Below are 25296 nucleotides of genomic sequence, written 5' to 3'. Positions count from 1 at the left end.
AAAGGTTAATATAATAGTACAAAAATATTAATTCAAATTTGTCTACACCTCCATTTGAATTATGCTACACACAGGAAAAAAATCAAATAGTTGAAAAAACCAAATAACTTGAAGTAAGGAAAAATTCATTAGAGAGTTTGATGTATAGTATAATACATATATGTTCAAACTATATTAAAACATGGGGATACATTACACATAAAATAGTATAATACATGTTCAGATTACTATTTCTCGTGATATAAAATGAAAAAAAAAAACATTTCTGGATTCCGATGCATAAGATGTAATACTCTCTACCTACAGATTTCACCATTTACAAGTAGGAATGATCAAAGAAAAAAAAATGCAAAACATGAGGAGAAAGTGTGTAGTGAAAATAGAATCCAACCTTTGTTCAACAAGCACATATATCATGGGAGCAATCTTGGCCACAATCATCACCATCCATAGAGCCAGAGAATCCTTGGTTACTTGAGACTGCAATGATCATTACCTTCTCATCATCTGGTTTAGCTTCTTCCGATTCAATAAGATTCTTCCTGAGATCACTAAAATCCTGGTTTGTTGTCTCTGTCATGAAGCTATGAAGAATGGAGAAGCAAGTGAAACAAGCAAAAATTAGATTGATTGCAAATAAAGCGATGCATAGGATCACGACGATAGACGTATAAGTATCCATTCTTCTTGGGAATTGATCATGATAGTTGATTTACAAAAACCAGAATCAACTCAAATGGAGAAACCAAAGCTATTCTATTATCAAGAAAAGTGGAACCGGACCAATATATGTGTATACTGATTGATTATCTGGTCCCCTCCACAGATAGAAGAAGAAAGCTTGAAAAATCTGAAAATGTTTTGTGTCTACACATCTCTTTATAAGAAGAAGAAAACTTAAAAGGATTCTTTTTTTTTTGTCACAAACTTAAAAGGATAAAGTATACAAATTATATATCTTTGGGTCTACGGTGGAAGATTTTTCAACGGATAAAGGTGGTAAGCATGACAAAAGCATCTGTCTCTTTCTTTCCTTTTCACAAAATCTGTTAGTTTCTCACATAAGAAAAAAAGAATATCTTTTAATTATTTTTAATATTATACTTTACCACACATTTCTAAAATCTAAAGAACTTCAAGCACATAAATATGAAAGAGATTAGCAACTTCTATTTTGATTTCAGTAAAGTTTGATCTCACCTGCACACTTTCCATCAGAGTTTGGTAATAACATCTGAAAAGATCATCACCATAGATGTCTTTTTCAGTGACCAGGTCAGTGTTTGCCATTGAATCTGAGGTCTAGAAAAATAATTCTAATGAAACGGGTATCTGATGATAGCAATCAATATGTGGCTCAAGTGGGATAATGATCAATTAACAAGGGTTTGAAGATTTCTAAATTAGATGTATACACCAAGAAAAGCATTACTACTAAGACTAAAATTTCATTTTTGAAAGAGAGCTTGTGGCAAATCTGAATTAGTAAAACTAGACTTGTTCTTCCACTTATCTGAACCATAGATAATTTATAGCAAATATCACACAACTTTATCATTGACTACTAGCATTTTCTTAACTGCAACTCCACTTATATCAATTTTTTTAATTAAGACTCAGAAATCTCCAACCTATTACATTAGTAACGTTCTGTAAGAGGAGCTATGAATTCAAGCCCCCATGAACAAAAAAATTTTAGTAAATGAAAGCTTAAAATTTACCTGATTATATAATCGTTGTCAACTCTTCAGCGCTTTGGACTTTCTCCTTACGATCTCGAACTTTGCCTAATTCATATACCAAGAAAGTCGAAAATATAGATTAAAAGACATATATGCATCAAACGCAATTGACATTTGATCACAAAAGTCAAATCTTTTTAAAACATGGCAAGCTTAAACCAGGAATGTGTCAATGAGTTCCGTAAAATACAAAAAAAAAAATTGCAGAAAAGAGATTCAAATGAGTAAGGCATACATCATATCCAAAACAGAGAACCACCAGCAGCTAAGAGCTGGGCAGTACTTTGTTTTATATTCAGCCATTACAGTTTTTTCATCATAATCCCAAAATTGAGTTAAAAACAAAAAAAAATTAAAAAGACAAATGCATAACGCTTTGAAATGATCTTAAACATGAAAACCATCGAGTTAAATGCATAGATTTCCTTAGTACTCTACAAAACATAAGGCAGTATAGGACTGATCATTGTAACTTTGATGTCATTGTGATTCTTCAGAGGCAAGCTAGAAATGAAGTAATCTCGAAGATAAAGATGTATATATGGCTAAGGCATAACGCACAATACATACCCGGGTTACAATACTCGTTCAAGAAAACCTATTTTCATTTCAGACATTTCGTCGAACAGTTTATGTGCATTTCTCAAAATCTCCCAAAACTAAAGAAACGACTTCGGCTTAGGACGTTTCGTAAACTGCGAGGGTTCGTTTCTGGGCCGAACCGTTCCGGGTCGGGTGGGTAATCGGCGTAGCTTCTCTCTCTCTAGTGCCTTGCCCTGCCCTGCCCGAGCATCAAACATGTCTGAACGTTTATCACACCGTCCACATATAGTCCGCTTAGTATTTATTACACAATGATCCCCTTAAAGTTTCATTTCTTATCGACTGATCCTTGTACTTTTATATATCAAAAATCACCCTTTAATTTGGTTCATTCCAGCGTTCGTTGATATTACCTGTACAGCCGTACTAGACGTAGACGACCTCCTTTTCATAGGATTAGGCTTCTACTGTCGGTGAATCAAATCCCGCACGAGTTTATAACTATAATTTAATAATTATATCTTTATTTACAGAACCAGTCCAAAACTCTTCCATAATCAAAATAAAGACACTAAACATTTTATATTTATCAATCTTTTACTCTCTAGTTAGTTACTCGTCGTCAACACGACCTCGCTTCCAAACAAGTCAACCAATGGAAGAAGCTCAGCCGCAGCAGGACTCAATCTCCGACGATCCAAACCCCCGGAGGAGCTACTGGAGATGGAGGAAGCAAGACTTCTTCCCGGAGTTCTCTTTCCAGAGCCTCTCCTCCTACAAATCAGCTCTCTCCGCCACGTGTCCCCGCCTCGCGGACCGTCTCCTCGCGCGCTCCTCCGACGCCTACGAGATCGACGCCGCCCGCCGCGAGAGCGAGAACCCCATGCGCCGCTGCCTCACGTGGTGGGACCTCCTCTGGCTCAGCTTCGGCTCCGTGGTCGGGTCCGGCGTGTTCGTGATAACGGGCCAGGAGGCCCGCGTAGGAGCGGGCCCAGCCGTTGTGCTATCCTACGCCATCTCAGGCCTCTCGGCGTTATTATCAGTGCTATGTTACGCCGAGTTTGGAGTCGAGATTCCTGTAGCTGGAGGCTCCTTCTCTTACCTAAGGGTTGAGTTAGGAGACTTTATTGCTTTTATAGCTGCTGGGAATATTCTTCTCGAGGCTATCGTTGGTGCTGCTGGTTTAGGGAGGTCGTGGTCTAGTTATCTAGCTAGCTTGGTTAAGAATGATTCGGATTATTTTCGGATTAGAGTTGATTCCTTTGCTAATGGATTTGATCTTCTTGATCCGGTCGCTGTGGCGGTTCTTTTAGTTGCTAACGGTATAGCCATGAGTGGAACTAAGAGGACTTCGTGGCTGAACTTGATTACTTCCGTTGTAACGGTTTGTGTTATTGTGTTTATAGTTGTTGTTGGGTTTACTCATTCTAAAGCCTCAAACTTGGTTCCGTTTTTCCCTTACGGAGCGAAAGGCGTTGTTCAGTCGGCTGCTGTGGTGTACTGGTCGTACACCGGGTTTGATATGGTGGCCAACATGGCTGAGGAGACTGAGAAGCCGGCGAGGGATATACCGATTGGTTTGGTTGGGTCTATGTCTATGATCACTGTGGTTTACTGTTTGATGGCTTTGGCGTTGACTATGATGGTGAAGTACACTGAGATTGATCCCAACGCGGCGTATTCGGTTGCTTTTTCTCAGATTGGGATGAAATGGGCTAAGTATTTGGTTGGTATATGTGCTTTGAAGGGTATGACTACAAGCTTGCTTGTTGGTTCGTTAGGACAAGCTCGGTACACGACTCAGATTGCTCGGTCTCATATGATTCCTCCGTGGTTCGCTTTGGTTCATCCGAAAACGGGAACTCCTATTAACGCTACTCTCCTTGTGACCATACTCAGTGCAATTATCGCATTTTTCACCAGCTTAGATGTTCTTTCGAGCGTTTTCTCCTTTGCTACGCTATTCATTTTCATGCTCGTGGCTGTAGCGTTGCTAGTGAGACGTTACTACGTGAAGGATGTTACTCCTGAGAGTGGCTTGTTGAAGTTTCTTGGTTTCTTGTTTCTGATCATTGCTTCTTCGGTTGCGGTATCGGCGTTGTGGAACGCAGGCGTTAGAGGCTGGATCGGTTACGCGGTGACTGGAGTCTTATGGTTTATAGGGACCTTGGGGTTGGCATTGATACCGAAGTACCGTGTTCCTAAGGTCTGGGGAGTCCCTCTTGTTCCGTGGCTGCCATCGTTTTCTATAGCCATGAATCTTTTCCTTATAGGATCACTCGGTTATGTAGCGTTCTTGAGATTCATTATATGTACCATGGTGATGCTTTTGTACTACGTCTTTGTTGGTCTTCATGCAACTTATGATGTAGCTCATCAGCCCATGGAGGAAGCAAAGTTTGAAGGAGAGAGTTAACAACAGACAAAATCTATCGCTACACTTCGCTATGGTTTGGTAAATTGTATAAAATCACATGTTTTCTTTTGTAATTTCCAAATTCTTGTATTTTAGTTGCAATAATACTTGGATCGTTCCAACTTCATATTTTATCTTTCTTTTCATTTCTAACTAGGTTAAGACCCGCGCCTTGCGCGGGATAAACATTATATATAAAAAAATATTTTATATATTATATGTTTATAACATATTATAAAATAATAAATAGATATTGAATAATTAAAAAGTTATTATCTACTACTTATATAATTAAATTGGTGCGAACATATAAATAAATTTTATAAATCGAAAAATATTTTTTCTATTTGATATGATATATAACTAAATTTAAATGATAGTAACATATATATGGTATATTTTAATAATAATATTTATTAGATGATGTTTTTTGCTCATATTTTTTTTTTATCATTTGTATCTGTTATAGCAAAAAATCTAAATTAGTGATAACAAAATTTTCACTGTGAGATTAATGGTATAAATAATTTATAATATTTTTAAAAATTAAGTTCTCAATATTTTTTCAAATTTTTTATCAAAAAAATTTTCAAAGTAAATTTCAAAATTAAGATATTTATGTATTTTTATATGGCATATAGTTTAATTTAAAATGATACATATATTTATATATCTTTTATTTTTGATACTTATTAAATGAGACTTTCAACTTATATTATTTTTAATTATTTGTATCATGTCATAACAAATGTTTTAAATGATAGATCACAAAATTTGAATGTGAATTTATACTCGTTTTTAAAAATTCAAAATATAATATATAAATAATTTTTTTAATTTTTATTATATGGTTATTATGATTGTTTAATTTATTTTAATAGCTTAAAATTAAACAAATATAATTATAACACACACTTATTCTTATCAAATCTTTATTATTCAAAATCATTAATTGTCATATATACTTTAGCCACATTAGGCAATTCCGTAATCTTATTTAAGGAAATAATGAAGCACATTAATAATGTATTTATTGTTGTTTAATAAAAAACTTATTATATATTTAGATGGACCAACCTATTTTTCTAAGGATTCTAAAAATCATTCTAGTGATGACATGTGGCTACAAAAAAATGTTGCAATGCTTCTCAAATAATATATAAGGGATGTTGAAAACTTGTTGAAGAATGATGTTGTATCTTGACATCAATAACGTCTTTTTACATTTTTTTTTGTCATTCGTAGGATGTGGTGGTTTATGGAGAAACAACAAATATCGACTATTCTATAACTTACACAGAAAAATATCACTTATGGATGCTAAAATCTATTGTTATAGGTTTGATGATTTTTAGTGACATACAGATATCATTGTTATTCAGAAATTTTTATTTTTAATGATTCTATGATTCTACCAAAATATAGAGTTGTTGGAATATGAATTCTAAACTATTTAAGTTATAAAGCAAAACTTTCAAAATATTTCATATATCCTTTAGATTTTTAAAATTATTCTAGTAAAATATTTATATCTACTTTATAAATATGAAAACTCATTATTAGAACTCTTTATACATTTATCAAATTTCTTATCTCTTAAAATCAACCAATTCTTCACAAATTCAACTTCTCTAAACAGTCCTAAATGATATTCTTACTTAGAAGAGTTATTTGAAATATAATAGGTGTAGAGTTTTGAGACACTAGAAGTTAAGAGATTTTCAGAAGATGAGTAAATTTAACAAATATTTGATGATTTTTTACTAAATATTGTGTATGAATTGTCATTGATTGTTATTGCTAATCATAGATTTTCATATTTTTGTCTTTCATACACATGTTTTCTAAACTTTCAAAACATTATTAAATAAGGTATAGTAATTTGGTGTTAAAATAGCTATTCACTTTTAATAATGGTTGTGTTTGTATTTAATGTTGATTTCCTTGATTTTTCTTTTAAGTTTTCCATTTTTCTCTTTCGACATTCAAAGAAAACATCTGAGAAGAAAATTAGCAAAAAGAAAATAAGGAAAATAAGAACATGATGTCCAAATCCGAATGACACAATCGATTATACTTCAAAAATAATGCTGATCTGACAAGAATTGTTTAGTTTAGAAGAAATTTTAAACACACAATTTTTGTATACTACCAAATTTTAATGACACGATCAAATATGCATCCAGAAATATGTACAACATTTTTGTGATGTTAAGTTATAATGAATGACCCCTAGATGATATTGATTGACCTTGCAAGGTAATTGAGTCCAACATAGTGTTATGCATAGTTCTCTTTCTCATTCTTTATCTCAACAGTGTTAGGAATAGTTTTTGCTGAATCCATGCATGCTTGTAAACCTGTATCAAATTGCTTTTGACAAAGTACACTAGTGGTTACCAGTTTTGAATGTCAAGATTTTTGTTTGTGATCTTGTGTTGTATATATGTTTGATTATTTTTTCAATCACAATATAGATACACCTTCTTCTCTGTGTGCTCAGGATATTAGTTTGGATAATGATCTCGTGGATTTGATCCAATTTCTTCACGTGGGTTCCCTCTTCTCTCATGATGAATCTATTGAAGAATTCAACTCTTCTATGTCAGCACAAATTCAAGAGAAAGAGTGTGTCTTAACTACACATAAGGGTGCTCTCTGCAGTGATGGTTTGAATTATATCTCCTGGCTCAGGAGATCGATGACGACATCCATTGACTTGACTGTAGTAGAAAGTCGTTCTTGTGGCTTCAAAAACTACATTTCTCAACTTAAGAAGTGGTTAGAAGATTTAGATGAAAAAATTCACCTACTTCCGCCTTCTCACATAAAAATGTAAAGGCCAAGCTCAATCTACTGACGGAGATGCATTACTACACAACAAGTGCTGAAGGGAGACTTAAAGTAAGTTTTTACTTTATCTCAGGTAATAAATTCCCCACATATCTAGGGTTTTGTTCTTTGAGATATTTAGGGTTTTGAGAGTTGTGTTCTTCACAATGATTTACATCTTCCTTTGTTAGCAATACTTCTAATTTTCGTAAGTTTAGTGAATTATACGATTAATCGTAGCATCATCATTAACAACTCTGGATGAGCTTCATCTTCTCGTGTTGCCAGTGTGGACGGGATTGTTGCGGGCTTGGACAATTTGTGCTTTCGTGTAGACCTTTATTCAAAGAAGATTTAGTATAAGCGCCTTGTTCTTCTCATTATAAAGTTTCATGTTAGTGATGGAGATTTGTTGAAGGTTTGTACATATTTTCTCTTCGGTCTGTATTTTTCTAAAACTAATGTAACTCTTGTGGAATAATATTTTGTGCAACATAAATTTGCGATTATGGAGATGCCAATCATTATTTCAAAGACTTGGATGTCATTTACAACTTCTTCAAGATTAGAGCGATGCTTGATTAAGATATAAAAAACATTACTATATGAGACTTTAAAGTAAGAGCTTAAGATAATAAACTAACATTAACACTTGTCACTTTTTTTTGATGTTGCTAATTTTTTTTTCATTTTTTGTGCAAACGATGACTGTGAAGTGACGCTTGTGCATGGTGGCATGGAAGGAATTGAGTTTAAGCAAATTAGTGAAACAAAACAATATAATAATTTTATGGGGACACGTTAGAAATTATGAAAACGATTTGGATAGTTTTTATTTTTTTTGGTAAAAGAGTTCAGATTAAGAAAAAACTCAAGTTGATATGTTCTATTATCGCTCAGATTTAAGCAATCTGCTGGGCAATTGCCTTTATAAGGCACTATGAGTTTAATCTTAAGCTTCGCGAACTCATGCCCTTGGAAGAGCATTTGTCGATCCAGGCTCTCATCGACCATGCGCCCAAAAAATATCTAAAATCTGATGGTTCTTTCACAGTTTTCATTTTTATTGGGAATATATTATTTTGTTTGTTTTATCTTCTCTTTTATCACCGTATACCATTTTCCATAAATCTATTTAGTTGCTTATATTATATAGTCACAACCAATTGACACTACAAAACATGATTGATCGTTTATACTGAAAAACTTCAATAAATAGAGTAAATGATAAAATTTTCTTGAGAGATTTTCTAAAACGTAAAGAGAATGATCTCGAGTTCCTAAATCATTTGGTCTCTGGTAATATAAATAAAGAATAAGAGGGCAAAAACTATAGTCGACCTAAAAGGCTTTTATTTCATTCAAGCATCAGCTTTTTAGAACCAAAAAATCAAAGAACGTTTCTAAACATAATTAGTTATTGGTATCTAAATTGATTATAACTTTATAAGACAAAATTGCATTTTAAGCATTCATATTTTTAAACAAAAATGATGTGCATGTTCGTTTCCCTTTTTCTTTAACTTAGTTATCTAGAGAAAAATTATCTGACGAAACAATTATTAAAAATAAAAACTAATAGAAAAATAAGAACGTAGTGTCCAAATCCGAATGACACAATCGAATATACTTCAAAAAAATATGCTGATTTGACGAGAATTGTTTTAAATTACCAAAAATATATCATTTTGTGATGTTATTGTTAAGTTATAATAAGCTCTTGTTTTTGGCAAAAAAAAAAAGCTCTTGTTTGATAAAAAAAAAAAACAAAAAGAAGCTCTTGATGATTATTTATGACCCAGTAATTGGGCTTAACCCGGTTATTATAGCCCATTAATGAACTTAGCCCGATAACACGAGCCCATGTAATCCTAATAGGCGGCGGTTATGGTTAAATAAGGAGAAGCCGGGAAAATCACGAAAGGTTAAAGAAAACAGTAACCAGAATCTGTGAGAATTTGATTAGAAGAAGAAGTAGAAGGTTGAGGAGGGAGAAGACGAGATGGGAGAGCGGAAGGTGCTTAACAAGTATTATCCGCCGGACTTCGATCCGTCGAAGCTTCCACGGCTCCGGCGACCGAAGAACCAGCAGATCAAAGTTCGTATGATGCTTCCCATGAGTGTCCGATGCAGTACCTGCGGAAACTACATCTACAAGGGAACTAAATTCAATTCCCGTAAAGAAGACGTCATCGGCGAGGTAAATTGATTTTTTTTGTTTGATTCCAATTCGGGATTGTTGCCTCAGTTCGTGAATTGAATCGATTTCAGATTTGGGGGTTTAGGGTTTTGAGAAATTGGGATGTTGTTTAGGCTATTGATAAGTTACATTCACCATAATGTAGTTCGAACTGCTTGAATTATTATCCTTTGATGCTTTTTGGTTTTCAATGTGCAGACATATCTGGGGATTCAAATCTTTAGGTTCTACTTTAAGTGCACCAAGTGCTCTGCAGAGCTGACTATGAAGACTGATCCACAGAACTCTGATTATATTGTCGAATCTGGGGCGAGTCGTAACTATGAACCCTGGCGTGCTGAAGACGAGGTAAGGACTTCAGACTGTATCTTTTTGAGGATTGTTTCAGACACGTTTGTAGTTTTCTAATTTACTATGTTTTCTTTTCTGTACAGGTGCTTGATAAGGAACAGCAGAAAAGAGATGCCGAGGAGATGGGGGACGCTATGAAGTCTTTGGAGAACAGGACTTTGGATTCTAAACGAGAAATGGACATTATAGCCGCTCTTGATGAAATGAAATCAATGAAGGTATTATGAGACTGATGCTCTGTTTCTCTGTTGATCTCAGTGTTTCAAATCTGATACATTTATTTATTTTATGCTTCAGTTACATGCTCTGGGAATAAGTCTGTTTTTTGTATTGATTTCCTTTTGCTTTGTTTTTTTTGCAGTCTAGACACGCTACTGTGAGCGTAGATGCAATGCTGGAGGCCTTGCAAAGAACAGGCGCTGAGAAGGTATATGTTCCTATAAGATTAGAGACTGCCTTCACGAACGACTTGTTATTTTAAGTCATATATGAATTGAAAATTCTACTTTTGGTTGTTTTTGAGAGTCCATCTCTCTTCTGTCGTTCTTGAAAATTGTTATGATACGTTATACCTCTGGCTGAGCTGTTAATGGTTTTATGTCTTTTGACAGGTCAAACGTATAGAAGAAGAAGATGAAGCAGTAATAAAGTCGATATTTGGTGTAAGTGTTCCATATCATTCTTTCGTAAATGTTGGTTCCTCACATTACAGTAGTTTTGCTAATTTTTTTCATATTTGCTGTCTTATCTAAACGCAGAAGCAGAAAGAAGTTGTTAGGAGAATTGCAGATGACGAAGATGATGAGGATGATGATGATAGCGATGATTCTCCCAGCCTTCATAAGGAGAAGAAAGGACCGTCTTCAGATCTTTCAAAGGTTTCCTTCTTCGAAACATTATTTCTTTAAGCGTTCTCAAATATGGCTCTTCCTATCACCATGTGCCTTTGGAATCAGGACTAACTGTTTATTTCTTCTAATATTGATACAGAAGAGAAAGGCATCAGAAGAAAGTCCAAGCAACCCCACAGATATTTTGACTAGTTCTTCTGCAGGTAAGTTTTCAATCGTTCTTTTCAAGTTTATTGACGTTGATTTCTAATTTTTTTGGTTGAATACACTTAACAAATTTCTCCTTTTGATCAGAAATACCAAAGGAGCCTAAGAAGCGAGCTACCAGCAAGCAACCTTTCAAATCCGTTCACATAACAGTCATCAAGAAGCAATCTCAGCCAAGTTCTTCGACTACTCCAGCTCTTGCAAAGCCAGAGGAGGAGAAGAGCGAGGGTGTGGCTAACACTGGATTAGCATCTTTATTCCAGAACTATAGCAGTGATGAAGACGAGGATTGAATCATTTTAGTTTTTTTTGTTCTCAACAGGTTTCAACACTTTCACAGATCTTACATCACTGTTTCACAGATCTCTCGAGTTGATATTAAAATGCATATTTCCAGAAATTTGTTTGAGATTGTTTTTGCAGACAAGAGCAAAGAGGATCTGCTACTCATTTGGATTGACCAACTTACAAACCAAATACAGCAAAATGCATCTTAATAAAAACAAGACATGGTGAGCAAACCATTTCTTCAATCACTTTTGCCCTTTCTTCTTCCACAACTCACCAAACATCTTCATCCCAGAGCTCTTCCTCTTCCCACTTCCCAACCCGTCCTCAGAATCATCACCCATTCCCGACGGTTCCACGAACCCAACCACTGCACTAGGATCAAACAACCCATTTGCAAAACACTTCTCCCCTGACCCATATCGGTCCCGACCATTCATCTCAAACTCTCCAGAAAGAACAGCAGCTGCAGCATCTGCCGCCTTCCTCCACTGCTCAGTTTGAACTCTTAGCTTCTTCATCTCAGTTTCTAACGCTGCTTTTGCTTCTTCCGTGGACTCGAGTCTCTCCTTAAGCTGAGCTGTCTTCGCTCTGCTTTCTTCTAACTCTTCTCCAATCAGACTTACCTTTGAAGCCATCTCCTCCTCATTAGCTTTCACGTTGGACATCTCTGAAGCCGAGTCGCTTAACTGATTCTTCAAGCTCTCGTTTTCTTTCCCTAGTGATTCATGTTCTTTCTCCATATCATATAGTCTAGCTTTCAACATCTTGATCTCATCTTCTTTTGCAGCTTCTTCTTCTACTAGCTCAATCTTCTCAACGGGTACCTCAAACACATCAGTCTCTTTTTGAACATCACCAGGGATTTCGTCTCTATCAACTGTACCAGCCTCAGAAGCAGATCCTTTCACACGAGCCAGAGGGTTTGGTTTCTTGGATTTGTTATTGTCATGAAGAAGCTCATCCTGAGCTTGTTTCTTGACAGCTTCAGCATTTGCCAACTGGTCTTTGAGCAATCTTAGTTCCTCTTGCGCCTGTCCTAACTGCGACTCTAGATCCGAGATTCTTCCCCCAAGTTTCTTCTGACCAAGCGGATCACTGCGAGCCCCACTGCTTCTAGGAGATCTACGGTCAACAGCTAGCTTAGAACTCCGGTCAGTAGTGATCAGACGGTTGGGATGATTGGAGGCAGAAGTAGATGACGAAGTCCTCAACCTCGGAGCTTGTTGCCTCTGAGACACCTCTGAAACTCTAAAGAAGGAAACACCAGAACAGTCACTTTCCATTTACTTATATATCAGATCATACAGAGATGGAGATCAAATGTAGTCAGAATCTTTACCTTGGTCTTGGCATTTTGATTCTCTGCAGAGGATTTAACTAAGACGGAAACCAAAGTTGGTGTAAGCTCGAAGCGTTATCAAGTTCTTGTGAAAATCTGAAGCATAAATTAAAGAAAAAGCAGATGTCATTTATTACAACAACTACCAAAAGCCATGACTTCTGTCGGGGAATTTCTAGGATTTTTTTTTCCTAAGGAATTTACTTAGATAAGGTAATTAAACTTGAAACTTTGCCCAAAATAAGAAAAAATAAAAACTTATCAGAATCTTCAGTGTCTTTCAAGATGGCTTTTAACTTATATAAGTAAATGACAGAGAATTATCAAAGCTACGAGAAATTTGAAGAACTTTATCGTGTTATGGGTTCGTTTTCACTTTCTAAGCAAGAATTCGACACAAAGAAGGATTGAAAACTTACCTTAAAGGAGATGAGAAATTCAAGAGGTGATTAGAGAGAATATGTAGAAATAGTCAAAGAGTTATATTAAATATGAGAAAGATAGAGAGATTGTCTTCGTTGGCTGGTAGTGAGTTGCAGATAGGAACAACGAAATAAAACCAGAACAAGACCCAAGATCAGAGTGAGAGAGAGTTGTAGTGTAACGCATGCACCTTTTCGAAACAGACAGCTTTATTTGAAGACACTCTCAAAAATCAAGAAGCCTTGAGACAGATAGAGAGAGAAAGAGAAATGTGTTTTTGAAGATTTGAAATAAAGCTGATGAAGTTGGGCGTAATGAGATTTTTAAATCGAGGGACCATTTGGGAGAGACAAAGGGGGCAAAAGCGTAATTTCTAGCCTTCCAATAACGTTACATACTAGTGTACACACAAGGCAAAACCAACCATTATACATATAAAACCATTTTTTTTTATCAAAAAAAAAATACATATAAAACCATGGACGATCGGATATTCTAGACCAGAATCTGACATTAGTGAGAAACTGAGGATGTAATCATGTACTGTATAAAAATGTTGCGAGAATTGAAGCTGAAATTAACCATCGATGTGGAACATTTTGATTTTATTTTATTTATCGGCATTCCGTGATAGATATATCTGTAGACAGACAATTGCATAGGCATATAACTATGTAATTATGTTAGTTTATATTAAATACGCACACATGTATTTACCTACATATCAATATTTCTGACACTCTTGTTTCTTCTTGTCGGTTTTATACAAATATCAATTTGCAAGCCTTTTTATTACTCTCCTCTAATTTCGATGTTTCTTTTTGTGATCTCCCAGACGTCGAGAAACCAATTTGATGTTTGTTTATTAAAGGAAAAAAAAATATTTGGAACAAACCAAATTATATGTATATATATGGTTTCCGTTTCGTTTATAAATTTTGCTTAAAGTTTTTGCACACAAATTAAAAAAAAAATTAAATGTACTATTTATCCATATTTAATACATAATTTTATTTGATTTTATTATTTAATGAGCTAAGAATAAAGGTAAAAACTGAAGAAAAAAAATATTTACTTTGAACATGTAAAATGACATATATAATAAAACAAAATTTCAAAATTAAAACGACATTTGATATGAAATGGAAAAAATATCATTTTGTAGTGAACATTGAATTGTAGCTACTTAATATGAAATGGAGAATATATTGATGGCAAGGGTGTTCAAGGGAGATTCCAGGATAAATTATTAATGGGTGCATAAAAATGATAAATATGTGTATATATATGTAGAAAACTGTGTTCGTGGGTGCATCGAACTCCGTCCTTGATAATTGGGTGCATTCCTTACCAACTAGGCTAATTTAGTTATAATGTCTATGTGTAACATGAAAATTTTAAAATAATTATGGGTGAACTTGCACCCACAAGCAACAACGTAGCTTCGCCCTGTGGGTGTCCATATAAACTATTAACAATTATTGTTAATGTATTATATTTGTAGCTATATATTTTATTTGATACTGTCACTAATTAATGTGGATTTTATTTTTTTAGTTATTGTCATTAGCTAGTAGGTGTAAGCTGGCTCTATCATTTGTTTAGATAAGCATTAATTGAATCATTCACCTGAAAATCCAGTTTCACGTGTTTACAATTAGAGATAATTAGTGTAATAATTTAAAAAAAATCTTTTTTAAAAAAATTCGAAAGTGTGTATTGTTCTTGATGTAGAGATGAATTTAGAAAGAATGAAGTGTACTGATGATAACATGTACGTTCAGTTTTTTCTTTTTGATATTTTTTTTGGTTAACATAGACAAATTTCTAAAGTGATGAGTGAATGAAGTATTTCAAAGTATTAGTACTTTTTAAATTTGATAATTTCCAACTTGGAACATACCCCAAGATAGGCTTTGTACTAACATAGGTTAAGCAAAATTAGAAATGGGACTATAATAAATAATGGTACTCACATTTATATTTGGAGAAAACACTTCGATTTATTAGTTCTATGTAATTAATAGTAAGTGGACAGACCAAACTGTAGTGTACTTAATACTTCAAGAATCACGGACAAAGGCATGTGATGAGGAACGCTAAGTAAAATCTCTAAAACCCTAAGAGCATCCACAATGGTGAACCCCATTGTGGAGTCCTTAGGAATAAATTATAAATTTTTTTTTTTTTTTTTTTTGAATAGTTAAGGATTCTTGTGAAAGGAGAGTGTACAATGGTGAACCCGAATTTGGAATCCTTCGGAATAAAAAAATAATTTTTTTTTTTGTTTCGTGAAATGTAATTTTTATATATTAAACTCTTAAATAGAATAACTAACATAAAATAGTAGAAATAAACTTTAATAATAATAATTAAACATATAAATATAACAATTTAAAATAAAAACAATAATTAAACATAAAGATAGAAAAATTTCTAAATAAAAACATTATTAAATATAAAAATTGCACATAAGAGTTTATAAGATGATTGAATATTAAAACACTAATTAAACATAAAGATACATTAATTGAACATTAAGATACAATAATTAAACATAATCAAGGGATTTTAAAAAAATACAATAATTAAACATAAAGATAGAAGGATTTTTAATCCTCGTCACCAAATTTGTTCCAAATATGCTCAACTAAATCATGTTTCAGATGGTCATGTATTCTCCTATCTCGAACATCATTCCGACTGGGAAAAATATTATTGAGAATTGTAGGAATCTCGGTTTCCACCTGTGAACTTCTCATGACGTCACCTTCTTCAAATTCAGATATATCATAATGAATGTATCCATCCCTTTCATCTTCGACTATCATGTTGTGTAGTATGATACATGCTCTCATAATCTTCCCTATCTTTGCTTTGTCCAACGTAAGAGCGGGGTTTCTCACAATCGCAAATCGCGCTTGTAATACTCCAAAAACCCGCTCCACATCTTTTCGGGTTGCTTCTTGATGTTTAGCAAATAACTCTTGTTTTGGTGACTGAGGGAGTGAGATGGATTGGATAAAGGTTGACCATTTTGGATATATACCGTCTGTGAGGTAGTACGCCAACTTATAAATGTGTCCGTTGACCATGTACTTTACCCGCGGAGCTCGACCTTCTAAAATGTCATCAAAAAGAGGAGATCGATCGAGGACATTAATATCGTTTAAGGTACCTGGAGGTCCAAAAAACGCGTGCCAGATCCAAAGATCTTGGGAAGCTACAGCCTCTAAGACAATTGTCGGTTTTCCTGATCCACGGGCGTATTGTCCTTTCCAAGCGGTCGGGCAATTTTTCCACTCCCAATGCATACAGTCAATGCTCCCGACCATCCCAGGAAACCCTCGTTTCTCTCCAATGTCGAGTAGTCGTTGAAGATCTTCCGGTGTGGGTGCTCGTAGATACTCGTCTTCGAATAACTGTATAATTCCGTCAGTAAAATTATGTAAACACGAAAGTGCTGAGGTCTCAGCTAGTCGGAGATATTCATCAACCGTGTCAGCCCCAGTACCATAAGCAAGGAGTCGAATAGCCGCCGTACATTTTTGTAGCGGAGAATGGCCTAACCTCCCGGTTGCATCTGGTCTTTGTTGAAAGAATACAAAGTTCTCCTGGAGGGCAAGGACGATACGCATGAATAAACCCTTATTCATGCGGAAACGTCGTCTGAATTGTGCCGAGTATGTCGCATTCTCTCTGAAGTAGTCATTAACTAAACGGGTGTGTCCCCCTTCACGGTCTCGTTCAATATAACCCCGTGTGTTTTGCCTATTCGGTTGGGCCTCCACTATGTCATTATATACATCCTCGACGATTTCATCGAGAACCTCGTCCAATCTTTCATCGATTTCATCGGATGATGATGATGAGGACATTTTGGTTTCACTCCTTTAAAAAAAAAATTTAAGTTTAGTTTTTTATATCATTTATTTTGACTTTAATAACTTATTGGTATTATTGCATAAAATCGCATTTTGTAATCATCTTATTTCCCATTTTCAAAAAATCTGATTTCCAAATTTTTTTTATTTGGTTAAAGATGTTATAATTTTAAACTAAAGTGGTATTATTACATAAAATCTCAATTTCTAGTCATCTTATTTCTCATTTTGGTTATAGATGTTAAAATTTTAAACTTATATGGTATTATTTCATAAAATCCAATTTCTAATCATCTTAAATTCTATTAAGACATGTTTTTGCTAACCTTGTGATATGTTCGGTCTTTTGCTAACCTTGTGATATGTTTCTCCGTCACAATGTCACAGAGAACAGAGAAGCCCTACCTTCCTTGAAACATTAATTCAAATCAGTGATAGTCAAGTTCAAGTCAAACCAGTGATACCTTGTGATACTCAAGTCGCTTAATTCAAATTCAAGTTCTATTCTACTCAAATTCAACATAACAAGTAAACTAATATCAGTGAGTTCAATTAAACAAGTTCATGAGCTAAATAAAATATTTCATTACCTAAACACAAGCATTTCATACAAAAAATAACAAGAGGACACAAAGCATTTCATACATACCTAATCAGAAGTGGTTCTTGTAGTACAAGTTAAACGTAAGGAGAAGAGGAAACATAAGTTTTGAACAACATGAAACAAGTTTTGAGGCTAAAGAAAAACACCTCTCCGAGATAGAAAGTTAAAGACTACATTGCGTTCTACTTATAATACATTAGGTGAGGAAAAGAACCCGTGACTTCCACCCGTGAGTTCAACCCGTGCCAGATCCCCGTGACTTCAACCCGTGATTTCAACCCCTGACACATCAAATAAGACAAAGGTTAGTAAAGTTCAAATGCATTATACTACTGGAATCATAAATAATACCTCTAACCAACATTAATACATCAAAGCATTTCAGACATTAGTTTCATTTTTAGAGTTGTTTCCATCTCAGTTAAAGGCTCCTTCTTCGCGAGTAAACGATCTAGAATCTTAGCTCTAGACACTTTTTCTTTGACTGCTAAAACCCCCTGAAGCTTCCCCAGCTCCTCCTCTCTACCACTTTTCTTCTTCTTGATACCAGCTTTTGCAGCCTTAACCCCGGGAGGTCGACCTTCTGGTTCGCCGACTTCCTCTTCTGCTCTATCAACATCCGCGTACATCTTGGCTTCAGCTTCAAGAAGGGAGCTCATGTCTATAGAGTTTGATGATGAAGAAGGCTGAGAGTAGCTGTAATCTTGGCCCATTTGGTTAACCTGAGACAAATGATGAACGAAGATAGTTAAAAACAACAATAACTTAAACCGATAACAACATATGGTTTCAATAACAAGAACATAGTTACAGCAACAAAATGAAGGAAGCAAACAACATATGGATTTAAAAAAATGACGAACCGATTGAAAGCGAATACATATCAACCTAAAAGGTTATGAAACCGTTGACAAAAAAAAAAAATCCCGTTTGATACGAAATTCATTTTGAAACCGGGGACGGAGAAATAAGATAATATCCGCTTTCGATTGAAACACAAATCTTGTCAAAACCCTTTCTATACACGCCCATACTGGATCTAAACCCCAAATCGATTTAACCCCAAATTTTTGGAAAACCCTAATTTCAATCATAAACCCAAATCGATTCGAACCCGTTCCCGAACCCTTAAAGGAGAGGAAACAAGTTGAAACCTAGGCTAAATCGAACAAACATACAGGTTTAACCTTTGATTTACCTTCGTGAAGACGATCGCTTTCAATCCCCCAAATATCGTCTTTCCTCGAGGTCTCGTTTTTTTTTTTCAATTTCGGTCGAGAATGACCAATTTTTTTAAACCAAAACCAAAAACAAACTGAGCCAATCCCACTCAGCTGTTGCCACGTAGCTAAGGATCAACTCCTTAAACTCCTTCCCAACGGACCAATCCTTAGGAATATTAACATAATTATTATTATTATATTACGACTAACCTATGTACTTGTGCTAAGGATTGCTTGTGAACCCCCGTTTCGGACGCTCTAAGCCCCAAAGATGGCACCACAATTCAATTTATGTTCTCCTCATTTAAAATCAAAGAGACCAAAGCATGTGAATCTTCATTTTGTCGTCCTTTTTGACATTTCCTCACCTACTAACATAACTATTCTTTTACTCGGTCCCTTTATTCATAAATATATCTACGTTTTGCTTATTAAAAGTTGTGTTAAATGAATAGAGCTTTTTGTTAGAAAAAAAAAAGTTAAATGAATAGAGCTTTGTATAGCCTCAATTAGTTACAGGCAGATTTTACTTGTTATAAGACAGACAAATGTGACATACTCGAATGAAGCCAGTGGCAAAGTTGGGGTTGCATGTCGTCCAAAAGCGGTCTTTGACGTCCGAAGTTATGGTGCCAAAGTCGACGGCAAAACTGATAATGCTAATGTACATATGACATTTTCTAAACCATTTTTATAATTTATTTGATATGCAATTTGGTTGGATGTAATCTATTTTTTTTTGTGTCTTGTCACTATAGTATTATAGCCTTTAAGCGTAAGAAACAGAATTTACATACCGAGAGGAATGTTCTATATGAGTGATGTCACATTCAAGGGACCGTGCAAAGGTAAAATAGTGTTCTTCAACAGTGGAACCTTACTGGCTCCTGCCAGTGCCAAGCATATCAAACAAGACGTTTGGATAAATTTCCGGTACGTAGACAATCTCGTCATCTCCGGTAGTGGAACCATCAACGGCCAAGGAAGTCACTCTTGGTCCTCCTCCAATACATGCCAAAAGAATATATAGTACGATTTTGGCTATTACTGTACTTTTGAATTTTAAATTTATGTATAAAAAAAATAAAAAAGTGGTCTACGCGGCAAATCGGTTATAACTTATAAACTAAAATGATTTTTTTTTTTAAATTGGTTCTAGTCTCTTATAAAACATCTAATTACGGTTAGTAAACAATCTCGTATACTATTTCAAATTTGATAGAACATTTTTGCAAACATTTTTCGCCTCTAATCCTGAGTCTTTCTACAATGTTTTCATGCCTTTTTGTAATGGGATTCAATTTCGTTAGACACTCAAAGATAAGAACACTAAAATCACTCTACAGCAAAGCGGAACACTAGAACATCTTCGCCGTCGATCACTTCAACATTACTCACTCCTTGAAACAACCCCAACACCGACGGAATCAAGATTGGTTCGTCCAGCAACGTCAAGATATGGAACAGTCACATCGGCACCGGAGACGACTGCATTGCAATACTATCCGGAAACACTAACTTCGATATCCATAACATCACTTTGTGGTACCGGACATGGGATACGGGTCGGAAGCTTGGGAAAGTACAAACAAAGAAGAACGTCGAAGGTGTTAGGGTTAGGGACACGGTTTTTATCAGGACAAGTGACGGTATAAGGTTCAAGACATGGGAATCTTCGGTTACGAAGATCACGGTTTCGAGATTCTTGTACGAGAATATCAAGATGGTTGATGTAGGACACCCTATCAACATCGAACAGAAATATTGTCCTTACCCGCCCTGCCCAAAATTAGTAAGCTTCTTTCGCAAGAAACAAGCTCCTCTTTCTTAATTTAATCATGATCTTGTTGTATGTAGGGAGATTCTCATGTTCAGATAAGAAACGTGACGTTTAAGAACATTTGGGGAACGTCCAAGAACAAAGTAGCTGTGAATCTGCAATGTAGTAAAAGCTATCCTTGCCAAGATATTCAGCTAATTGACATCAACTTAATACCTAAAGGACCTGACGGTCCAGCCGATCGTTGTGTGAGAACGTTAAGGTTCTGCTCGTGGCAAGGTGTTTCCTCCAAGTTGCCTGAAGTGATTATGTCTTTTGTTGTATTTAATATTCATTATCGGTGTAAATGTGATTAGATCCTAGAAGTTGTTTCAAAAGAGAAATTTGGAATGGTTTAATATGATTATTTTTGTTTGATTGATGATATATTTGATATCTCCCAATAACAACATTGCGCTGGATAACTTTTGATTCTTTGAGATGGATGAAATTAGAGAACGCACCAGATAACAAGTTAAATAAGTTGATATTCAAAGAGACAGAGACTAAATTATTCACAATCATTGATTTTGGTATAGCTGATGCAACCACTAATGAGAGTCTTCCCTTGAGATCTTAAGACCTTTTATTGATAATTAACAAGAGTTGAAAGAGTACCAGTTTTAGATACTAGATTCAAGAAGCTTCATGACAGATGTTCGAACAGGCATGCTAGGTATTGCACCCTTTACTTGGACACACAGAAAGGCAGCTGCAGCTGTAGGAACAAGAAAAAGGATTGAACAGAAAGTGAGACAAAACCAATATAATCAGGTGTTAGGAAACTAAATATATTAGTGTTTGTAACTAATTTACCCGCAAATCTCAAGCACTCTTCATGGGACTTGCCCTCTACCATGGCCACCGCAAACGCTGCTGTGAAAGTATCCCCGGCTCCTGTAGGACTTGCTTAACTCCCTGAGAAAAAAAAAACATAGCTTAAACCTTATCAACTGGATTCAAAACATGCTAAGAAAGGGACTTACCAAGTTATGACACTTTGCAACAGCCTAGCTAATCTGTTCAAAAGTTTCAGTAGGCATTCCAGTCAAGCGACTAAGCTCAGTTTCATTAGGGCTCAAGATGTCAATGGAATCTAAAAGCTCATTAGGGATTGGTGTATCCATTCCTCCCACGTCAAGGATGACAGGAACACCTACTTTCTTCACAGCCTGCATAAAAAAATATAATCCACTAGTAACCTAAGTACACAACATAATTTGTATTTGTAATCTCAACATGATGTACTCAAGCATATTAATCAATTTATTTAAATCATATTCCAAAATCTAAAACTATGTTTTTAAGACAACACACATTATTATCTCAAACTGTGTGTGTTTTAAGACAAGACACACATTACCTTAGCAACTTGAATATTGAAAGAATCCGGAAGCTCTCTTTGCAACAACACAACACCAGCATTCCTCACGACCTCAAGTTCATCATCGCTTATCTTCTCAGGCCATCCTCTCATATTAGCACCACCTACGATAATAATCGAGTTTTGACCGTCCTCTTGCAGCATCACAACCGCGTGTCCCGTCGGTTCGTCCGTCACCGATCTCACGTACGTAATCCAAATGTACTCCACACTCATCCCCCAACCCAGCTGCGATGTGCGCGTCGTCTCCCAAACGGGCAAACGGCCCACGAAATAAGTCGGATAAAGCAGTTTCGCTCCATTCGCGCCTTTTCCTCCGGCGAGCGTTTGCCCTGTCTTGGCTGATATCGTTTCGCCTTCTTTCGCTAAATGTTTAACCGATACTTAAACCGTACCAAGCATAAACCGGATTTTGAATTTTCCCACCACCATAAGAACGATGACGCATGCAGTGACCTTCTTCGATTAAACTTAATACAATAGTCGAAGAAAACACAAGCAAGTACAAAGCCGGTTACTACGCTCATATTCAGAACACACAATAAAGTCAGATATTGCATTAATTTCATCAATTGTTGACCAAAGAAAACTAATTCGTCAATACTTTCATTAGCATGCAAGAAGGGAATAAACTTTTGAGTAGATTACGTTTCCTTTTCACTAGCTTTAACTTTCAAAGTCAGAGATTCAATCATTTATGTTTTTTGACTTTAATGTTAAAGCTAATGAAAAGGATATGTTCAGTCCAGTCAACTTCATAGTATTAAAATGCTAAGTACAAATTTTATTTATTACTAGTTTGGAAAATTTTTTAATGCGAAAGTTAATGCATTTCAGTATTAATCAGGAAGCAAAAATAAATTCAATCTCTTTTTGTTGACTATCTACTCTATATAAATGACCGAACCTTGCTTCTTCTATCCATAATACACTTAAAGACACCAAAACAAACACATTAGTATATCTCAGTGAGGTTAATCGGAAGAGCAACAATGGCGGACGAGGTGATTCTTCTGGACTACTGGCCGAGTATGTTTGGAATGAGGACGAGGGTTGCTCTAGAGGAGAAGAACATCAAGTTCGACTACAGAGAACAAGACCTATTCAATAAGAGCCCGATTCTCCTCGAGATGAACCCGGTTCATAAGAAAATCCCGGTTCTCATCCACAATGGTAAACCGGTTTGTGAATCTCTCATCCAGGTCGAGTACATCGACGAGACTTGGCCAGGGGGCAACCCATTCCTTCCTTCTGATCCTTACCAAAGAGCTCAGGCCAAGTTTTGGGGAGATTTCATCGACAAAAAGGTAACTAAAAAAACTTTTTCTAAATATTTAAGCTTTTATTAGAGTTTGGTTTAATGTGATTAATTAACAATTGTGGTTTTTAGGTGTATGGTCCAACGAGGTTGATATGGGGAGCGAAAGGAGAGGAGCAAGAGGCGGGGACGAAGGAGTTCATTGAGATGCTCAAGATGCTAGAGTCTGAGCTTGGAGACAAGACTTACTTTGGAGGCGAAACATTCGGTTATGTGGATATAGCTATGATTGGATTCTACTGCTGGTTCGACGTTTTGGAGAAGTGTGGCAATTTTAGCATCGAAGCAGAGTGTCCAAAGCTGATTGCTTGGGCTAAAAGGTGTATGAAGAGAGAGAGTGTGGCTAAGTCTCTTCCTGATTCAAACAAGATCACTAAGTTCGTTCCTGAGCTAAAGAAAAAAATTGGCATCGAGTAGTTCTGTTATAATTTAATCTGTGTTCTGTCTTTTTTGTACCTTTTCAGTTGATGTTTTGTATATTATAACTGCTAAAAGTAAATAAAGAAATTTAGCAATTCATATATTAAAATTACTTTAAAAAATTTAAAAAAAAAACAAAAAAAAATCAATGTCGACTTACAAAAAAGTCTACTCACTAATGACAATTGAATCTAGTCATTTAACCAATAAAAATAATTATTTTTTAAACTTATGTATTAAAATTATAAAACAATAAAAAACTAGATGTTTTGATATTTTAGAAAAAAAATAAGAAATAGATATATTATCAATTCAAAAACTATTAGAATAATTATTTTATGCTTTTGAAATATTTAATAATTAATTAAACATTAATTTTTTATATATGGTAAAAATATTTTAATAAAATATCTTTTACTATGTAAAATAAATTTGAAAATATTCATATATACATAAAACTATATACATAGATTTATATTTATTTATAAAATATTATAATGTAAAATATTTTTGAATAACATAATATAGAATCTTTTTAGTTAATGCTCTGATTATCAAATTAATGAAATTTATTTTAATTTATGGATAATTTTATATTATCAAATCTAATCTAATTATTTATTAAGGGTAATAAGGACTTTAAAGCTCTATCTTATGTGGTATACATATATATATATATTAAAATAAAGTTGGTTTAATATTACTAAACCAAATATAGTATAAGCATATATATCATATTTTAATATTACTAAAGAAAATAAAATATAAATTTAATTATGATATTATCGTTAGAATTACTAAATTATTTATTAAAATTAATAATTAAACATAAAATATGACTATCCTAAAATTATGTGAAACATGACAAATTACTAAAGTAAATATAATATAAATTTAATTTTGATATTATCGTTAGAATATTTTAATTAATCTTAAGATAATGATAAATTATTATCTAAATTACTAAATTATTTTTAAAATTATTTATTAAGATTAATAATTAAGCATATAATATGATTAAACCTAAAATTACGTAGAGCATGACAAATCAGCAAAATCAGTTCTCAAATAATAGTATAGATAAAAATAACAAAAAAAAATATATTGTTGTAGACTTATCTAGAAGTCTACATAACCGAAGCAATTTAGCCTAACTAGATTTTAACCCAAATTAAATTTAAAATGTTTTAACCAAACCGGTAAATATGTCCAACATATAAATACAGTTTTATTTGGTAAAAAAGACAGAAACCCTAGGTGCCGTTGTCTCTCTATCTCTCTCACTAATGGCCTAATGGGCGATTTCCGGTGATATCTCCATGCCATTTCCGCTGCTTTCCGGTGGTTTCTTTACGCCGATATTTTCTAAACCAGAAATCAGCGGAAATCGCCCAGTTCAGCAATGACCTAAACTTAAAGAGGAAGTAATGGTAAAAGGAAGAGAAACAT

At 34.6% G+C, this 25296-nt stretch overlaps 7 protein-coding genes and 1 pseudogene across 8 annotated transcripts; 4 read left to right on the top strand and 4 right to left on the bottom strand.

Annotated features, from left to right (window-relative positions):
• Positions 1-124: 124 nt before the first annotated feature.
• On the bottom strand, positions 125-1181 carry LOC103842812. Its single transcript, XM_033280260.1, has 2 exons — positions 392-1181; positions 125-300 (listed from the first exon to the last, which is right to left on the bottom strand). Exon 1 carries the CDS (start codon positions 680-682, stop codon positions 398-400), a length of 285 nt encoding a protein of 94 aa, XP_033136151.1. The 5' UTR covers positions 683-1181; the 3' UTR covers positions 125-300; positions 392-397.
• A 1704-nt stretch (positions 1182-2885) lies between these two features.
• LOC103842811 (cationic amino acid transporter 8, vacuolar) lies at positions 2886-4852 on the top strand. The gene has a single exon (XM_009119477.3). It carries the CDS (start codon positions 2941-2943, stop codon positions 4699-4701), a length of 1761 nt encoding a protein of 586 aa, XP_009117725.2. The 5' UTR covers positions 2886-2940; the 3' UTR covers positions 4702-4852.
• A 4591-nt stretch (positions 4853-9443) lies between these two features.
• Positions 9444-11569, top strand: LOC103842809 (splicing factor YJU2). Its single transcript, XM_009119472.3, has 8 exons — positions 9444-9733; positions 9932-10081; positions 10168-10302; positions 10446-10511; positions 10696-10746; positions 10843-10962; positions 11075-11138; positions 11230-11569. Exons 1-8 carry the CDS (start codon positions 9536-9538, stop codon positions 11433-11435), a joined length of 990 nt encoding a protein of 329 aa, XP_009117720.1. The 5' UTR covers positions 9444-9535; the 3' UTR covers positions 11436-11569.
• Positions 11531-13485, bottom strand: LOC103842810 (interactor of constitutive active ROPs 1). 2 transcript variants are annotated; one of them, XM_009119476.3, is made up of 3 exons: positions 13386-13485; positions 12773-12868; positions 11531-12681 (listed from the first exon to the last, which is right to left on the bottom strand). In XM_009119476.3, exons 2-3 carry the CDS (start codon positions 12784-12786, stop codon positions 11676-11678), a joined length of 1020 nt encoding a protein of 339 aa, XP_009117724.1. In that variant the 5' UTR covers positions 12787-12868; positions 13386-13485; the 3' UTR covers positions 11531-11675. The 2 variants fall into 2 exon arrangements, with proteins under 2 accessions (XP_009117724.1, XP_009117723.1); XM_009119475.3 differs by having other exon boundaries at positions 13192-13464.
• A 2322-nt stretch (positions 13486-15807) lies between these two features.
• On the bottom strand, positions 15808-17073 carry LOC103843165. The gene is made up of 2 exons (XM_033278550.1): positions 16512-17073; positions 15808-16373 (listed from the first exon to the last, which is right to left on the bottom strand). Exons 1-2 carry the CDS (start codon positions 17071-17073, stop codon positions 15808-15810), a joined length of 1128 nt encoding a protein of 375 aa, XP_033134441.1.
• Positions 17074-20175: 3102 nt separating this feature from the next.
• LOC103843164 lies at positions 20176-20790 on the top strand (annotated as a pseudogene).
• Positions 20791-21651: 861 nt separating this feature from the next.
• Positions 21652-23003, bottom strand: LOC108869904 (ribokinase-like). Its single transcript, XM_033280259.1, has 2 exons — positions 22089-23003; positions 21652-21897 (listed from the first exon to the last, which is right to left on the bottom strand). Exons 1-2 carry the CDS (start codon positions 22323-22325, stop codon positions 21736-21738), a joined length of 399 nt encoding a protein of 132 aa, XP_033136150.1. The 5' UTR covers positions 22326-23003; the 3' UTR covers positions 21652-21735.
• Positions 23004-23025: 22 nt separating this feature from the next.
• LOC103842808 (glutathione S-transferase U25) lies at positions 23026-23981 on the top strand. The gene is made up of 2 exons (XM_009119471.3): positions 23026-23416; positions 23500-23981. Exons 1-2 carry the CDS (start codon positions 23102-23104, stop codon positions 23842-23844), a joined length of 660 nt encoding a protein of 219 aa, XP_009117719.1. The 5' UTR covers positions 23026-23101; the 3' UTR covers positions 23845-23981.
• Positions 23982-25296: the final 1315 nt, after the last annotated feature.

Source organism: Brassica rapa, chromosome A09 (genome assembly GCF_000309985.2).
Source record: "Brassica rapa cultivar Chiifu-401-42 chromosome A09, CAAS_Brap_v3.01, whole genome shotgun sequence".
Lineage (NCBI taxonomy): Eukaryota > Viridiplantae > Streptophyta > Magnoliopsida > Brassicales > Brassicaceae > Brassica > Brassica rapa.
Note: the sequence above shows the minus strand (reverse complement) of the source record. Positions and strands in the feature narration are given on the sequence as shown.